The sequence below is a fragment of the Marmota flaviventris genome, chromosome 6, assembly GCF_047511675.1.
Source record: "Marmota flaviventris isolate mMarFla1 chromosome 6, mMarFla1.hap1, whole genome shotgun sequence".
NCBI lineage: Eukaryota > Metazoa > Chordata > Mammalia > Rodentia > Sciuridae > Marmota > Marmota flaviventris.
This window is the reverse complement of record NC_092503.1, coordinates 45,072,392-45,092,257: the sequence shown is the minus strand read 5'-3', so window position 1 is coordinate 45,092,257 and position 19,866 is coordinate 45,072,392. Positions and strand designations below refer to the sequence as shown.

The 19,866-nt window shown below is 37.8% G+C and overlaps 1 protein-coding gene across 1 annotated transcript in view; it reads left to right on the top strand.

Moving 5' to 3' along the window:
- The first annotated feature begins 687 nt into the window (after window positions 1-687).
- The window catches only part of Slc35f1 (solute carrier family 35 member F1), a 181,650-nt gene continuing 162,471 nt past the window's right edge, over window positions 688-19,866 (top strand). The window contains exons 1-3 of the mRNA XM_071613794.1: window positions 688-721; window positions 1,726-1,786; window positions 7,047-7,222. Of these exons, the coding sequence (XP_071469895.1) occupies window positions 688-721; window positions 1,726-1,786; window positions 7,047-7,222 (271 nt within the window). The remainder of the gene's footprint in view (window positions 722-1,725; window positions 1,787-7,046; window positions 7,223-19,866) is intronic.

Sequence of the window (19,866 nt, the reverse complement as noted above, 5' to 3'; positions counted from 1 at the left end):
ATGTTCCCTGTCCCTCTGAGCTTCGTGGAGGCAGGGTATGCAATCTCTTCTCTTAAGCTGCACCCAGCAGGCCATGGCAAATGCTACTGAATGGCCTATTTCTCTGTGGGTAATCCTCAAACCCACAGAGTTACACATAATTTATAGACATTCCTGATAACCCAACTACCAAAGAATTGTTTCAAATACAGTTGAGATTGAAGATACAAATTTCAAGAATTGGCATGCACATATCAGTGTAATTATGGAGTGGAAGAAAATGTGAAGTTCACTATTTCCCCCAGAAAACAGATGGAGACACATGCAGCTTTTATTAAGGGGTGCCATTCTAGGGAGCAGGAGGGAGAAAAAGAAGGAGGGAGGGACAATACAAGGGCAGGGTATACCACTGAGAGCCTTCAGAGACAGGACCATCCTCAGGGAGCCTGAATAAATGACTATGTCAATACAGCTTGCCGAGGTGAGGAAGAACAAAGAATCCATTGCTCTGCTAGAGTTTCCTATTGTTCAAGTACAATAATTCCCTTACACTTTCTGAATGCTCATGAATAGACACCAAGCAGGTCTCTGTGAGGTCTGGCCCTCAGCCTCAATGGGCAGTCCCCTGGGTAGAAGGTGCAAGGTATACATCATAGTCTGAGGCACAGGGCCACTAAGTTGTACCCACATAAAGGTTTCTATGCAGAGATGGTCATGACAGCCACCAATGAAACAGGAAGGAGTAAGTGGCCAGGGACCCTAGAGATAGGTGAGGCCAAAAAGATTTGGAGGGGAGCATGAGGGGTGTCATACACACACTCTCCCATCATAATATTCTCATCTTACATGAAGAACCCCACGTCTATGAAAGATACCAATCCTTGCGAGACACCTAAGATCATGGAGCTTAATTAGTGGAACTCACAGGGCCAGGGGCTTCCAATGCCCCATTCAGTGCCTTTTCATTCTTCTTTGCTACTTCTCTAGACATAAAACACAACCTCTGTGAGCATTTCTGATTCATCCCCTCTCACTGGAGTTCAAATATCTCCTACATATGTTACCTCCTAGACCCAGTGAAATGTTGTGTTCGAGACCATTTCCTTGTGGCTTGGTTTCAAGCAAAAGAAAATGGATGCCACAGTCAAAGAATAGATTCAATTCCGTGAATACCGCACCGAACCTGAGGGAAAGAAATCCCAATTAGTGTTAAGCCTCTGGTGGTATGTATTTGCTTCTTACCTAATAATCTTCTTACATAGAAGTCTAATTAATGCTTGAATGCAATAAAACCTTTCAGCAAACAGCTTCTAGAAGTCAAGGGCCTAACTTCTGCAAACAAGAATCTTGTCAAAGAACATAGTACAGGACGTTTCTCCTGCATTCAAGTAGTATTGTTTTTCCCCTAGCAGTACACTTGGGTGTTCTTTGTGAATGCATATCTGAATTCAGTGCTGACTCAGATCTGACATGACTTGCCTAAGAATTGTTAACAGAATGAAGATGCCTCCAAAGATATGTTGATTTTCTCTGCTTCAAGATGATAACATAACTTTTTTTCACTCTCATGGCCAAGAATTACAGAGCAATATGATTATATAACACTACGTTGAAACGAATAGATTCTTATAACTAAGAGAAGAAAACAGGTATAATTTATGCTTTATTTCTAATCCTATTATTTTGAATATTTAATTTGTAACACGAGTTTTTTTCTCAAAATTGTAAAGTCTGTTTCTTTAACAGAACAAAGTGCTGGTGATAATGGTTATGTCAGTCTTTGTGAATATGAGCTCTATTATAACAGGTATTCAGCTTCCAGCAGCACTATTTTTCCTGAGACTCATGCATTTTTCATTGTCTAGGCCTTCTGAATTTAAAGTGGATAAGATATCCTTTTAAATGCATAAACAAAGAAGACAAAAATGTGTATCATAACCTCCTCTCCATTTCTGCTACTAAAATTATAGGAACTATGTATCTTACGTTAGAATGCATCTGGTGTGCTGTTCTATATACTACATGAATAACCAACAGCTTGCTGTGCAAAATTTCACCCTGCACCATATTTAGCATCATTTTTGCAAGATAGCACCTTACCAGTCTTGTTCAAAAAATGCACCAGAAAATAGCTTATTAATCTCAGTGTCTAACTGGCAGATGGAATACACTGAAAACAAGATTGTTTTTGTCTTTCAGTACTAGTAGTTTTTTCAAGATAAGATGAGCAGCCACCTTTCAAATCTCCCAAGACTTTGCCATTTTCATTTATTGATATGTTCAGTCTTAAATTCATCCATTCAATCACTCATTCTGAATTTATTGAGCATTTATTTCTTTTCTGTCTCACAGTTCTCAAAAGTCTTCGAATAGGGAAATGAATAAAACACATCTTTTTCTTCTTAAGAGTTCATGAGCTGTAATGTCTGGTGAGTGAGTGCAAGTAGATACAGAGAATAACAGATGAGGACACTGAACTCAGCCTTGGGGAATAGACAGTGGTCAACAGAGGCATTCTGGACAAGATGGATGAGGAGATAGGTAAGGGGACCACAGATCAACTGTAGTGGTTACCTAAGGGGAAAACCTGTTAGGAGGGATAGGATGAAAATAAATGTGCTAGAAAGACTGAGACACAGAAAAAAAAAAGATTAGGGAGAACTCTATATCATATGGATATGCCCTGTGCTAGATAAAAGGACAAAAGAGAATTTGATGGGGCAAGATGGCAAGGCAGGGGGATAGCTGACAGAGGGTCAACATTTACATATTTAGGTTTATTATGTTTTTATACATTTACTGATATATTTTATTTTTATGACTCTAGTAACCAGTCTAGATGTGCAGGTTACATTAGGTATGATATCTAGCTCCCTTCAGTCAGGAAAGGACGTATGTACTAATCTGATAAAGGTTCCTTCTATCCTTTCCCGTTCTAAGTGTCATGTTCATTAGCATGACCGATGAAACCATAATTTGCATTCTCTCAATTCACACCAGCAGCAGCTAAATGAGGTGGCCACTAATTATAAGCAGAAATTGAAACTGAATACAGCAGATTTGCTGTTTTGTTTGGCAAAAGAAACAAGAATAGGCTTGTGTTGACCTATTGAAAGGGGCACATGACAGATATCTTGGGGGTGGGGGTGGCATTCATCAGAGCATCTGGCCAGCTTTCTTTATTTCTTTTTTTGCCTTTACCTTCTCCAAAATATTTCTGGAAATTATCCAGTTAGGTTAGCTTGAAGCTCTGTGCATTCTGTGAGAACAAAGAATTTTTTTGGCAGCATAATGATGGTATAACACAGTACAAAGATATAGAACCATATTACCTACTTCTCATCTAAACTTTTCACAGTGTGGTCAGTATAAGTAGAGTATAGCTCAGTGACCTCTCTGAGCATCATCTACTTGTCTATAAAATAGAATAATAATATCTGCCTTGCAAGATTTTTCTGAGTATGAAGTAATAAATAAATTTAACCCCAGGGTTTGGCATATAATAGGAACTTATTAAACATCAACTATTATTGTTATTTCACCTCCACTGGCCCACATTTTTTACTAAGTTATTTGGGAACCCTCTTACAAATTTTGGGATGTATCACTCCCCAAGGATAAGGATTGTGTCTAACTCATCTTCACATGTATAGCATATGGTATACAGAAGGCTATTTCTTAGTATGTTGGCACATCTACACAATTTAGACTAAAATTTTTCTCTTTCACATAAGTAATCTGTAATTCTCTCTGGCTTGGTTTTGTTCAGGAAAGGCTTAGGATACTGTCCAGGTTTTGAATACTATGGTTGTAATTTGAATTGCTGTAGAACTACCAGATCTACCGATCTAGCTATGGCCTTTGCCACTTCTCCCAAGGGAACATAGTCCAGCTGATTTTGCTCCAGGGGACATCAAGAACAACTCTCGTATATGCCAGCTCTCACTCAATCCATTTTCTCTTCCACTTAAGGATCTAGCTTATTAGGCGAATAATCAAGAGTAACTCAATAATTGTATAATCAAGTCTATTGTAAATTAATGTTTAAGTCATTTTAAACATTCTTGTGTCAACTATCATGAAGGCTATTATGTTTCATGGTAACTGGATTCTACTCCTTCAAAGAACTCTTTAAATTAAATTATTTGAATTCTTCAAAGTCAACACCTTTTATTTCTCAGCACTTCCTATCCACTTAATCACCTCTCACAATCTCTTCCATGAAAGTCTCTAGTCTCTTGGTTTCCATAACATCAGTATTACAAAGGTTGGCAGTTACTACCAGTCATCTCTTGCCAGTCCTCAATCTCTCTAATCGCCAAGCAACATTCAGTATGACAACTGTTTTCTTCCACAAATGTCTGGCCCTTGGTTTTCTTAACACTAAGAACTACCCTGCCCTTCCAGCTACTTCTGACCCCAGTGATGCCGTTTTTCTTCCACTTTGCCCAACGCTACTCTTGGAATCTCCCAAGGGTTTTCCCAGTGTCATCTTATTTTCTCTGGTTCTCTGTTCTTTGATGATACTCTCCATTTTTAGTACTTTAGCTATCACTTCCGTAAATATAACATGTGCATATTATCTCTTGAATGACTTCTCTATCCAACCATGATCCCATGTTTCTTATACTGCTGGATCATTTGGAAGATCATCTGGCAGCTCAGAATCAACATACCTAAAATATTTATTGTCTTTCCACTAAAACCAATACCTTATCATGATTTTTGTCAGTGGATATTTTATTTCTCTCAGTCTTAAGAAACTTTGAGTTGATTCTCTCTACCTTTTTTTAATCACCCTTTCTGTAAACTGTTCAGTGTTGCCTACACCTATCTCAGCACTGTCTTTGAATTCTTCCATTTTCTACTTCCTCTGAACCAACCGGATTGCTTGTCAATAGATATGTTGAAGAACATTGTATAAGAATCACAGTCTGGCAAAGGCAAGAGAAATGTAAAAGCTGTAATTACAATGCAATGAGATAGAACTGATAAAAGAGATGCCTACCAGGGGAGCAGAAAAGTCTTCTCATAGATGGTGACAGATGAGCCAAGTCCTGAAAAGATGAATAGGTGTCAGACTGGCAAAAGCAAAATGAATATTCTGGAAATAATAATGTATGCAAAAGAATACAGCCAAAGAAGACCATGACTCGTTGAAGTGCAAATGCTCCCAATGTCTGGAACTCTGGCTTCATGGAAGAATCATATGGGGTAAAGGCAGAAAGAGGCAAAGCTCCCAAAGGTAGTTGAAACAGAGGAGAAGATTTAGAACACCGTTTCAGTTACCTGTTGCTGTATAACTATTGTAAAACTCTATGCCATAAAATAACAATTATGCTTTCTTAAAATCCTCCAACTGAGCAGCAATCTCTGGGGATGGTTCATCTCTGTGGCCTGTAGCACAGGATGGCTTGACTTGACTGGAGCAGGAAGATCCCTGATCCTCACTCCTAATGTTCCTTACATCAACTGAGGCAGCCATACTAACTGGGCTTCTCTTATATTTCCCTGTGGTCTCTCAGTCTTCAATAGTCTACTCAGACTTCTTTACTTGGAAGCTAATTCCAAAGAAGGGAAAACATGGAAACTGCAGAGCTTCTTAATTCTTAGGCTTAGAAGTCACATGGAATTCTTCCCTTATGCTCTATTGTCAAAGCAAGTCATAAGACCCATTTGGTTTCCCAAAAAGGAGAAATTTTGGAAGGAGCAGCATGAATACAAAGGGCAGTTGGCAGCTGTCTTTGCAGATCGTGTACGATAGGCCCTGTGGAACACTGCATTCTATAGAGAATTGTAGGATTTAAAGCTGCAGACGGGTATTTGAAATATGTTTAAAACCATGTCTTTAACCCATTTATGGAATTTGAATTTAGGGGTCAAGGGCCAGTACCTGGAAATAAATTCGCCTCAGAAAAGTGTCCTGCAAGGTCCATGGACCTTGCCATAATTTTTACTCTCTATGGAAGCAAATGGAATGAACAAAGTATGATTGATGCTTTTCTGTTTTAAATCAAAATAAAACCAAAGTACTGCTCAGGACTCTGTGTTCTTCCTCCCCCAAAAAATGGATTTATATCCTCCATGAGGGAAAAAATTTAAAAACCACCGATCTTCTGCCTAAGGCCATTTTGTTTAGAAATACTAGTGCTTGCTTATTTTATATTTCTGTTTGTACAAATACACCAGGAAAGTCAGATGAAACTTTCAGTGAGGACAGAAGTCTGCTTTGTATTTCCAGGGAGTTTTCTTCTGTTGAAGAATGCATGTGTATGTCATCAGAAAGCTTGGGTGGGCATTTCATTTCCATGCAAAGTGAACACTTTGACTGTTGCCTGTCATCTCCACTATAGTGGTCCACAGGGGCAGAGCCTATGAAAAAGGCACAGAAAATATTTGCATAATTTGAAAGGTTTTATTATACCACTATGGTGTTGAATTTCCTTCAGGAATAACAGTTTTAATAGAAAGGCAATTGTGATGTGAGCAGAGAGGAGCAGAGGCCTACTGTGTGTTAAAGCTTCCTAGAGAAAATTAAGATCCAAAGTTTAGGAATGAACTGGAGATGGTCCTTCTGGAATTTTAGGGATTCATATAGCTGTTTCACCTAAGTGTTCTGGATCCAGAACCTTGATCTATAAAGGAAAATGGTGTATGAATCTGAGGATGGAGCTGGACTGCGTTCACTCCTGGTCAATGTTGAGGTTCTTTCTCAGTGTCACTAAACACTATGGAGGGCATCAAAATATGATGTTCATTTTTCTCTATAGTTGCCAGAGTGCAATGGCTAGAATCTAGATTCCTGTGAGGAGATTTGATCTCATATCTGATTTTGCCATTTCCTATTTACATGACTATGAACAAGTTAGTCGATTTAAGCTTTGGTTTCCACTGCTATAAAATCTCAATGATAATTGTACCTTCCTCATAGGATTGGTGTCAAGGATTAAAAGAATTAAGATTTATTGCCCTTAACCCAGTTCATGGTATGAATAACCAATAAATTTTAACTGCTATTAACAGCAACAAACTTCTTGCTGATTTTGCTGTGTTTATCTCTTTCTCAGGGAGATGTTAATCTCCGTGGCTCTGGGTCAAGTGTTATCTCTTCTTGTTTGTGGAATTGGCCTGACCAGCAAGTACCTGTCAGAAGATTTCCATGCTAATACACCAGTCTTCCAGAGTTTCCTCAATTACATCCTTCTCTTCTTGGTCTATACCACCACCCTAGCTGTCAGACAAGGTAAGCTCCCTATATCTCCAGGAATATACTTTTGCATCTACCTAGAAGAATGTGAGCCATGGCTGAATAACTTTTAGTCACCTAAGGCATCAATAAGACAATTCAAAAACTCTAAATCTCACTTTTCTATTTTGCAGTAATACTGCAAGCAAAATGAATGAATAAATCACAAAGAAGCATAGTTTGTGTGAATTCAGCAAGAAGTAGCAAATGCAGTATAGGCAGAAATGTTTAGTTGCTCACTATTTGAATTCCTGTTAACATTCCTTATGCTTTAGTGTTTCTCTAGAATCAGAATCAGGCCCCACTCAGATTCCCTAAATAATGCTAATCCTGAGATAGACAAGAGCAATTCAGACAAATAAATGTTCTTTGGGAAAGTGACATAAGAAAGATATAAATAGTAAACACAAACAACTCTAGTAATAACACAGGGGAGGATAAAGAAGAGAAAGCTACCACGAATGGTCAGGCAAGTTGGTAAATTATTTTACACTAAAAATAATTAAAGTAATAAAATAAGTCTTCTAAGAATCAATGCAAGAAAAAATGTTTTTTTAAAGAAACCATTGCAAGAAAAAAAGAGCAGTTGAATTGAAAATCCTGAAGTATGTCCTCCCCCAAATAATAACCATTAACTATGAAATATGCATAGAAAAATAATCATTAATAGGTTTAAAAATAATTAAATACATTAGGACACATGTATAACTGTATACATCAGTTCTAATAGTGTTTCTGAAACTTTTGTAGAAACTATTTTTCAGTATTTAATTTCTACATTTATTTGGATTTTTATCTATAATAATATTGCTTAGTTATAATTTTTTGGCCAGTACTTGGTTTTATCTTAGAGAAAGAATAATAATGAACAAGCTGATACTGAATTAATTTTGGATTTGTTTGAAGTATTAGAGAAGCTAATTTCACTTGCTTCTCAAAAATTAGTGCTTTCAGTGTTTGTTTTTTAAAAATTTACCATCAGTAGACATAATTAGCTTAAGAACAAAGTGTCAGCTAAAACCTCAGCTTACCAAAGTTATAGACATTGAATCTCAGCTGTTTCCTCAGCATGTGGAAGCTAATAATTTTGAATGTTACAAATGCAATGTCTAACAGTTATCCCTGCTGTTTTGCAAGTGGTGCTTCAAATCAGGAAAGGGCTCCAGTAAGTAAGGATATGGGGGAGGCATATAATTAGCAATGCATGTCTGAGAGACTGTGGGAATGTGTAACTTGGCCATATCAAGATGAGAGGACTAAGAGCTAAGAGTTGAATGTTAAAATCACTTGATGCAAACTTGAATCAATATTAAAAGAATCTACTAATTATTTAGCCCATTGCAAGGAGTATAATTTAGAAGAATAAGACTAAATGAAGAACAATTTTGCAATACTCTAATATTGAAAAAGGAAATTTCCATGAGAGTGGTGAACGCATCTTCTTTAATGATTTGAGAACTAAACAGTAGGGACTATCATAGGTGGTGATGGTAGCTTTGGGTTCTCATCCATCTTACCTTTTAGGAGCCCAGAGACTTAACAAGAACCTGCTCTAGGGGAAAAAAAAAATTAATCATTCTAAAAACCAGAAAGAATATATTCAGCAGTTACAGGTAGAAACCAGAAGACATTAGAAAACTAAATGTAGAAAAAAAAAAAAAACCCAAAGTTATATTATCATAATCTACATAATGTGCTAGCCACTCTGTGTGGGTAATCCCTTTTTATTCTTTCAGTATGAGAAATAAGTATTATTATCCAAAATTTTACAAATGAGAAAGCCAAAGCTTTGATGCCACAGGATTCTGCTCAAGCATATGGTTTAGGAAGTAGTAGAGGCACATCATGGGCCTGGCTTGTGAAGCTGTGGGACTGCAGGGCCCACGCTGCCTCCCCATGTGAGGTTCAGGGGAGGACGCAGGAGATATGGGAGATTTTTCTGAACAAAGATAGAGGTGAGTTTGTTCCTTCGTTTGTTTGTTTGCTGAATTTCAAAACCTTTGAACAAGAAACCAGCCCTGGGGTGTAAGATCTAGTGAGACACAGCAATGAAGCCAGGAGGAAGTCATAGATCATATGGGGAAAGGGTTGGCTCAAATAGGAAGAGGGACAAATGGAAAGAGACCAAAGACTTGGGGCATCTAGGTGCCTGGAGGCTCTTTGGAAAGGAAGGCTGAAGAGGACCTAGGGAAATTCTGGCTGAAATTCCTCAGGATGGAAATCAATTTCTAGAATGCCCTCTCTGGAGATTTTTACTATTGCCTCATTATCACTAAATTTGCTGGTATGTCTTTATTTGTGTGTTTACTTGGAGTGTTTACTTGTTTTAAGCTTCATCTTTAGAGTTTTAATAGGCTGGCATTAAGCTAACATCTGGAAATCAACAGAGTAATTACATTAATTTTGTCTAGGCTGATTCAGTGCTATGTTCTAGAGACATAACATCTTTTCATTAAGGCACCTCAAAATTTGGGAAGGAATGAAACACAGAGAAGAGGCCAGGAAGTCCTGTGTGTATGAGAGAGGATCTCTCATAGTCAGTTTCTCCTCTTTTCCCAGTGTTGCTCAAGGGCTGAGGGTTAAGTCTGAGCAAGGTGCTGGTCTTTCTAGCTTTCCAAGCACATACCAGCTTCTCTGCTGGGCCCCCATAGCAGCTTGATAAGACCTTAGGCCCGTAACAGCTGGAAGTTAGACTTATGAATATTTTTTTTAAACAAATCTTCTATCATGTTAATCATACAGCTTCTAAAAATGTGTGATTATCACATTTGAACACAATGTAGTAAATGCAGGAAGTTCTTCAAGAGCAGTAGGGTAATGTTACTATGAAAACCCTGCCACAGATTGACTTCAACGTTAAGCTGAATTGTCCCCATCATTTTTGCTGGGGACCAATGGTGAAATGACAGAGGCAACAGCTTCCAGTATGAGTTCTGGTATGAAGTTGAGTTTTGAACTTACTCTTGACTATTAATTAATTCTTACAGAAATTTGGGTACTATCCCTTCTTCAAAAAAAAAAAAAACTCTATTGAGTAAATTTTAAGTCTAGCCTTATTCATAATTGGAATTAGGGTTTCTTTCAGAAGGTTCTGAAAAATTTTTTTAAAAAGCTTACTATATATAATGAAGACCTTTAAAATATAACTCTGTAGAAAGAACTATACTTCAAAAATGTAGTTCCACTGACAGTGTGTATAGTTTGAGAATTTTGGTAAAATTTAGATTACTTGTACTTTAATAGCTTGATGGTAACCATACTGGGAAATTATTTGGGAAATGAAAATGAATCTTTAAAGAAATGTCAGAAATTCAGATAATTCATGCAGTATATCCAAAATAGGGCTCAGGATTATGATTTTAAAAGTATAGTAGGCTTCCAAAAACTCCTATGATAAAAATTCAAGTGTTTTTTAGAACTCAATTTCAGCAGTTCTTCAGTAAAATATATAGTCAATAATTCAACTTCCTTTTCTTCTACTATCATTTTTCTATGTCTTTGTCTCTAATTTAAGGAGGTAAAAGGCAGGAAGCCAAGGGTAAAAAGAAAACACTTTCTGGCCTTGTTCTCTTCCTCAAGTCATAGTGGCAGGGAGAAAAATGAATATGAGGAGTGAATAGAATCAGAAGTGTCTGCCACTTTTTAATGTGCACACCCTGGAAATGAAATAAAATGTTGCCACCATTGAACATCATTAGAGTACTAACGATCTCAATATTTCAGGTTCTATAAGTTTTGCTTTTTCATTGAAAGGTATTTTTATAAGTCCTCCCAATTTTGAATACAAACAAACTGCCAGTTAAAAGCAATTTGACGAGCACTGCATGTATCTTGCTTTCCAGTAAATTCTTGAAACATAAACATTATTCAATCTATTTATTCAATCATTTATATATTTTTCTGTCAGTATAAAAATGAAATGAGTCTTTAATAGTACCAATAGAGCACTCATAAAAATATCACCATATAGAATCTTTTTTTTTCCCCAAAGAAAGAATGCCAAAAAGTGAACTTTATGTGATGTCGCCCACTGCCCGCACAGGCAATAGAAATGTGGTTCCCCTCAGTGGAATGGGCTGGCTGAGAAAAGCTAAAAAAAAAAAAAAGAAGAAGAAGAAGAAGAATGTTGGAAAAACCACAGAACACAAAAAGTAGTTTCAAAAGTGGGGGCAGGATGAGCAAGCCAATCAGACAGATGGAGCTTCTATACTCTAGCAAAATGGAGCCCACGCTTGCTTTATTTATATCAGGGGACATCAAATACAGGGATAAGGTTTCAAGGGCAGAGTCTTGCTTCCTGGTATCTTGCAGTCAACAGGTTGATTGACATCTTGACAGGCTACACCCATCTCAGGTGCTGTGTGGGATCTCTGTGAAGGGGAAGTTCACCTGCATTAGGTGATCAGTCCTTGTGGGGGTGCCATAGGAGGTTCCCAATGCCAGACTTATCCCCTCATTAGGCTGCTATGCACCACATAGTTCTCACACACAACCCACAGAAGGCTCGTGACGATGTGAGAAATGTTTTTGTTTTGAATATTACATTTTAGAAGGTAGGAACCCTAGAGGTCTAAGTCCCAATTTCAGTTCTAAGAGACTGGAGAAATGAGGTCATTTGGGTATTGCAAGTATTCACTCTCTCCCAGAACCATCTACCCACCATATTTCATTCTCCACCTGGACCGCTCAAGTGGGGTAAAATAAATAAGAGATATATATGAACCTGACAGCTTTATCTACACGTGACAGCTGAATGCAACTCTTAACCAATGGTCTGGTCCTTAGCAATTAAAATAAATATTCATCTCATAACTTGTGCCAAAATAAAAAAAATTGGGGGGGTTGTTTTGTTTGTTTGGAGTTTTTGTAGGGTGATGGGGATGATAGCTTGGGTAAGCACTGACCAGAAAGCAATTTTTGCCTCTTCCAACCCAGGACAGGAAGGTTCTTATTTTCTTTCTAGAAACACTGTACTTTTTATAACTACAGACTAAATTCTCAATTACCAGCATTGCAAGATTTAAAATATGGATGCAATTTAAAAAAAATGGAACTTGATATGAAATAAAATGAGCCTCTCCAAGAGCAAAAACAGTCTGGAAGAGTAAGTATCTGGAAGAGTAGGTATTTCCCAATGTCAGACCCTAGAGTCACCTAAAGATCTCCCTCCTCAGTTCTGAGAAAACTCTGAGCATCTTTTCCCCAGCCTTTGTTGATGTTTCAGTCAGCTTTTTCACTGCTGTGACTAGGAGACCTGACAAGATCAGTTTCAGAGGAGGAAAAGTTTATTTGGAGGCTCGCCATTTCAGAGGTCTCAGTTCACACACAGCTGGGACTTCATATCTTGAGACTCAGGGTGAGGAAGAATATCATGGTGGAGGAGTGTGGAAGAGGGAAGTGGTTCACATGATGATCAGAAAGCAAAGAGACTAAGCTCAGCTCACCAAATATATATCCCAAAGGCATGTCCCCAGTGACCTGCCTCTTCCAGCCATATCCTACCTGCCTTTGGTTACCAATCAGTTAATCCCTACTAGGGGATTAATTCACTGATTAGGTTAAGGATCTCATAATCCAATAATTTCTCCTCTAAACTTACATGAACTTTTTGGGGACATCTCACATTCAAACCAAAACAGTTGGAATTTTCTTTTTTTTTGACAGTATTGGGGATTGAACCCATGGCCTGAAATTTTCTTTAATGTTTACCATAGACAATCAAAAACATAGACTAGAATTGTGAAACAAAGCCAGAATCTAGGGTTTTCTCAGAGCAGAAGCCTGAAATTTGTTCTTATATAGCTCACTTCCTAATTCTCTGGATAATCTTGACTGAATCACTGAAAAGAAAGACTGTTAGTGGTTGATAGAATAAGAAAGCACTTGGCAAATGTAAATACAGAATTATAACTCCCTTGGGAGTCGTGGGGGAAATACTACTGTTACTTACCTAAGTCTGGTGAGATGATATTCATTGGAGCCTCTTAAAAAGTCTCTCTTGCGGGAAATTACTTGGCAACCTTCTTATTTCTTCTCAGGTCACATTTATTTTTATTTCTTAAGTATGATTGGAGAGTTTTAGGCCCCACAGTATGGAAAGATTGTACCTCAGGGATTTCTGAGATGAATCCTGGTAGATGTTCTGTGGGAATTATGCTTGTGGGGAAGAACAGGTTTGGGACTAGAGTGTCAAACATATTATACTGGGAAATTGGTAGAGAAAAATCACAAGAGAGAATCAGAATCCATATCTAACAAAGCTGTCTGCCAACATATATAACAACTGAGACTCTTGTATATTGTTGGTGGGAATACCAAGTGGTAACACTTCTTTGGAAAATGGCTTAGCATTTGTTTGTCAAGTTAAACATACTCTTGCTGTGTGATGCAACAGTTGCATTCTTCCAAGAGAGATGGAAACAATGTCCACACAGAGAACTGGGTGGTAATGCTGGTAACGCCTACTACTACTTTATTCATAATTGCCTCAAACTGTAGACAACCCCAGTGACCATTAACTTGTGAAAAAATCAAGAAAAAGTGGCAAATTCACAAAATGAATTACCACTCTCCAATAAAAAGTAATATACTACTGACATATGCAACAATATGGACTGTTTTTGAAGCATTAAACTAAGTGCAAGGAGACAGATAATCAGAACTTACATGCAATGTAATTGCATACTGCACAGTTACATGATACTCTGGAAAAGGCAAAACCATAAGGACAGAAAAATAGACCAGTAGTTGCCAGCGCCTAGGGGTGGTGAGAAGCTGCAATAGGAGCATCAAAGGAACTTTAGAAGCAATGTCGATGTTCTATATATCTCAATTACTATGGAGGATACATGACTATATACATTTGTCAAGAGTCTTAAACTATATACTTAAAGATGGTGGATTTTATCATGTCTGAATTATATTTAAATACATCTTCCCAAAGGGAAAAAAGAGGAAATTAATGGGCTGTCTACTCTAACTTTGTGGTTAGCTTGATGGAATAAATATATTGTTGGGGCACAGCTTCTAATATGTAGCTATTTTTTTCAGTCATTTCCCATATATTAAGAAATGTCATTTGAAGTGTCTGCTTTCATTGTGGCACCTTTTTAGACTAGAAGAATGAGTATAGTTTCCTCCCCAAATGTATCTACTCCAAAGGACTTGCTAGTGTTACATGATTCATCAAGCTCATGATTCATCCAACAATGCAAAACATACACATTCCATCTCTTCCATATGCAGAGAGTGCTTAAAGGGAAATCTGCACCAAATCAAATCTTCTATAGTCTTAATCAAACTTACTATCCAATAGTGTGTGTCCCATTTGTGCTAACGTATATGAATCTCAAATAGAGTGATGTTACTTAGTGTAACAAATGACTTTCAGATTGAAAGAAATTGGTATGAATATGCAACACCATCTTCTCCTTTTAATGAATCCTTATATAAACTCTCTCTCTCTCTCTCTCTCTCTCTCTCTCTCTCTCTCACACACACACACACACACACACACACACACACACACACATGCTTTCTACTTCAGACCCTCCATCATCTCCTATGCCAAATACTTCATTAATGAACACCCTTCTGATTCCTTCATTCTCAAGAGTATATAAGCTGTGGGGAGGGGTTGTCTCCTGTATTATCTGGAGCCATGTTGACTGTTAATTCTGGAAATCTTTAAGCATTCATCTACCCATGCTGAGAGCTGGCATTGAGCAATACTCATTCCTGGCACGCAGCTCCCGTGCTCATGTGGGAGATTGAAGGGTGGTTACAAGATGATAACTGTATTGCCTGAAGCAGATAAGTCCCCTTCTGCCAAAATAGTGCTTTGTATGTAATTAGTGTAAAAATTCAGAGGAATAGAGTTTATCCTTCCAATCATCTTTCTCATTAAAAAAGAATCATAATGGAGGAACAAAGCCATCCCTGCAGTGAATTGAATTGCTTTCCCTAAGTTTTCATTAAATCAAAGACTCAGCAGTTAAGCATCTTGCAAGACACTATTGCAGTCTGCTGCATGAGATCTGCAGGAAAAAAAAATGAAGCAAATGACTTTTTTTCTTCATGTATTAGAACTGTATTACAATTATCTTTAGATCTGTGTTCTCTGCCTATGCATTTTGTGAATGTTTGGTTTCATGAGACTTTTGAGACTGGGAAGAGTGAAAGAAATCACTGATATAATTATTTTCCTAGTGCATTATTAATTCTGCATTGCACAAGGCCAATATCCCTTCTTCCAGGGTACAGAATGGGGTCTTCCTGGCTGAAAAAGTCAAGCCGAGCGTCACAATAGGCATTCAGAATCTTTGCTCAGAAGCTAGAGCTACCCTCTGACTTTAAGTATAACTGCACTGTATCATCCAACAAGGAGTAGGTAGCCAAGGAAAGAGCTGAGAGGACAATTCTCTAGATGAGTACTTGCCCCAGATGAGTATTTTTTTTTTCCCTACTGCTTTGATTATAGTTGTGAAATCCTAAGGCAAAATTCTTTCCCACTCTGTCTCTCCCTCTTGATTGTGCATGTATGTTTTTCCAATCTCTTCTGTTTCCCCTCTTCACTCAGCCTTTTCTTCTCATATAGTCTAAACTGTTAGACAGATGTGGGGGTGAGGGGGACGAATGGGGAAGATCTGGGGGCAGAATGTCATTACAAATCTAGACAAAGGAGAAAAAAAAATCCAGATTCAGTTCAAGGTGTGTCTGCAGATAACCACTCCAAATTACTATTATTCTTTACTCAAGAAAAGGCTTGGTGCACAAGGATGCCCATTAAAGTATTCTCTGATGTAAGCTTGAGCACCTTCTTTCCAGAGTGTTTTCTCGCTCACAACACACACAGAATGCATCTGTGAACTGTATCCAACTGAACACACACACAGAAAGTAAAGCAGATCCAGAGCAGCTGGGAAAATCAATTTCCCATTTGGTCTGCTGACCAAGGCTCATGCCAGCTGGAAAAGTTGGGGGGAAAATCCAGAACAGGATGACATTTCTGTTCCTGAAAATTTCCAATAAGGATTCAGTTCATGGGGCAAGGGACAACAGATGTTTTGGAAGACCTCATCATTACAATGGTAGAACTCTTCAGATATATTCTAACAAGGAGTATGGAGTCACTATTTTATAATCAAAATTCAATTTCTATGTCAGTGACTTGGAATAGTCCATGAAAAGCACACCTCTTTTAAGGGCATTTTGTTAGATATCACTATGAGAAATCTATAAGCAGAGATCTAGCCTCACTGATGATCTACTCTAAAAACAAGAATAATGCTTGGGTGAGTTCTTTACAAGAACACTTGCTCCCGTTTCTGGACAGGGTAAGAATATTCTATCGCAAAGTATAAAAATATGCTTAGGATGGAGAAAGAAAAAATAAATTAAAATAATTTAAACTGATAAATCACTTGTAAAATTCCCTGTAGGGACACAAAGTACTGAGGGCTATACAACCAGAGAAGTGGTCATGTGTCCTACAGCTGAGAAGAGGGAAGGCCAACTGTCACAGATCATGGGGCTGTTGCTTGGCCATCATTAAGCAGGGGAACATACTACAGACAGATTGAATGGAATGCTGAGGCCTTACTAGGTTCAAACAGTAGCCTCTCCACCTACAAGCACATTTCAACTTTTTTCTTAAGTGAATATCATTTGCTGAGGTTGAAATTTCCAGCTGTGCAGTGTTAAACTCAGGACTATTATAGCACAGCTTTAAGTAAGCTATTGGTTTAAAACTTTTGTTGGACTAAAAGAAACCAAGTTAGATCATTCAGAAGCAAGCAAAGAACTCAACATCTAAAAATAAAGTTAAGAGACTTGTTAGGTACTTCCTTTAACAAAGAAAATGTGTGGGCATAGCTTATGTAAGTGACATAAATGTAGATATCTCTGCACTTGTTAAAAATTGTACGTTATTTACTACATGGAAACTTACTAGCTCTCAGCTCCTGATTTCTGTTGTTTTGACCTCAGATATGTTGAGTGATTTGGATACTTGAGAATACTCACTGATAAAAGTGATCCTGTACTAACAGTGTCTCTTAACTGAGGGTGTCAAGCTGGTATACAAGTCAAGGATGCGACCTCTCCCCGGAGGCGTTTGTAGTTTTAATCCTGCCCATGATCACTTCCTATAGAGCCTTCCAGAAGGCTCCAACCTGAGTACTTCTTATTCAAATTTATATAAATTTCGGTCCTCTACCTTCCTCAGTCATATGTTTCTTACTTCATGCATTCTCTTGTTCATTATTCATTTATTCAGCAAGTGCTTTCAGAATGCCTTCAACTGTCAGGCACTGTGCTACTAGATGTGAAAGATACCTGACTGAGTAAAGACAGTCTCCCTCCTCCTGCCCATGTCAAGCTTGCAGAAGAGGTAGAGTGACAAGTAGAGTCCCTGTGACTGATCCCAGGGCCTCCCTTCCCCTTATCTCCACCAAACCTTTACTGCAAAAGCACTTACTTTTCCTCTGTCATCCACTCCACTACTCTTCCCCATACACCCTGAGGCCTCCCTTTCCCAGTTATTCACAGCAGAAGGATTCCTTATGGACTGTTAAAATCAACATATTGCTGTCCAGTGGCCTCCCTTTGATAGCACACATTCCCTTTGTGCCAGGATCCTGTCTTTGCATTAAGAATAATTGCATCTGCTTCTCTAGTGTCTCCATCACCTACCCATCACCACTTGCTCCCTGAGAGAATACTATGCAGACATCACTCTCCTGCTTTCTTTAGAATTAGCTGTGGAGACTTCTTGACTTCTATGAGCTAGACAAGTTGGCTCATTTTAGGATTTGTAATGGCCTCCAAGACCCTCAAAGGACTCTCTTTCCTTACCAGTGTTTGTGTATACATACATACGTGTGTGTGGGGGGGTGTCTACATCATCTTGTCTGATTCAAGTGACTCCTCTAGTAAAGGCAAGTACTCCTTTACTTTGGGGGCTTTACCCTTTAAGGAATCTTTGCCCTTTCCTTGTGACTTCCTCCAGCACTTGCTGGTGATTGAATCGTAGCTCCTGCCAAATTTCTAACAATCCCCATGAAATAGTAGAAACCATAATAATCTTATGTTATAGAGAGAAAAGTGACCAAGTAAAAAACACAGTGGGATTTTCAAGGTTCATTGGCTTTATCCCAGTACCTGACAGAGTAGAAAGACTTCCAATCACTCACTGGAATCATTAGCATCTGCTGAGGAGCAGGAAAGGAGAATAAATTACCATCCTCTGGCATTTGACCAACCAGCTCATCTTATTTTCTTAGTATCCAGCATGCTCCACTCAGCTAATAGTCATCACATCTTTCAGAGTATCAGGCTACCATTTTGTGGTATTGTAGAAGAGTAAATTAGTGATGCCTTTGATAGCAGGATCACAATAAGCACAATTTCCAGTAATACTTATTTTTTTCCAGAAAGTAGCACAGATAATATCCATTCAAATGTAGCAGTGATTACAGTGCCTCTAGGAAGTCTTTGTATCATCCTTTTAATTTTACCAAAATCCCTGGTTTCACCTGAAAGCCAAAAAAGTGTAACTTTCTTTAACAAGGATATCTCCAACCACACTATCCTGTATATCTTTTCAACTTCCCATGTTAATATTTAACACACTCCACAAACTGACTCAGAAAACCACTTCATCTCTGAGATGGAAGTTTAACTTGCTTATAGAATATATCATTGTTTTCACTTAAATTTCACAAGCATCTATTGAGCACAGTGTGTGCCCAATGCTGCATGGGTCCCTTAGAGGGACTTCTCTAGTCCCATCAGCTCTACCCCTGTCCTAAGCTAAGCCACCATCACCTCTCACCTGGACCAGGGCTACCATATCCAAAATGCTCACTTATCTCTGATGCCTGTCATGACTTATCACAATAGCCCCTCTTTTAAATGTTTATTTTCTCCAAGTCCAAATACATTAGTAAACTAGGATTGGGTGATCATGTAAATCCTTCTTCATTTTTGATTCTGATTGAAATCGGTATTTTGAAACAACAGCTGGGGAGGAACTGGTTAATAAAAAGTGATTATTTTCCATATCCATTGAAATCAACATGTACTTCTCTGTCATTCTATGAACAAAAATAGAGTCTTTTAACAAGGACTCAAAGAAACTCAAAATCAAGGTATTAAAATGTTGCTATTCCTGCTTTCTAATTAGCCTGTCTACTTGAGGAAAAGAGGCCAAAGATTTAATATGCTAATTTTTATTCTCTGAACAGGGTCTTTTCTCAAGTACAAGCCAAGTTACCTTGTATTTAAGAGTAGGAGACTCTGATCCTAAAGTAAAAAAAAATAAATAAAGTTAGTATTTTAGGTGCTAACTTCATTACAAATAACTTTGGTTGATATTACACTCTATATACAACCTAATCACTAACCCCCATTTGTCTCTTAATATAGAATTACTGATTAAAATCAGTTTGATTATGAGTTAAAATGAATTGAAAGACCTTAATAATGAAACTTCTGATTAAATATCTTTGTTGAATTGCTTCTAAGGCAGATGTCTACTTTTTAGATATTGCCAAATATAGGGAAGAAACCATGAAGAGCCTAGAGTCTTAGATAATTTTGATGTGATAAAGTTATAACCACTTTTAAAATTTTATTTTTTT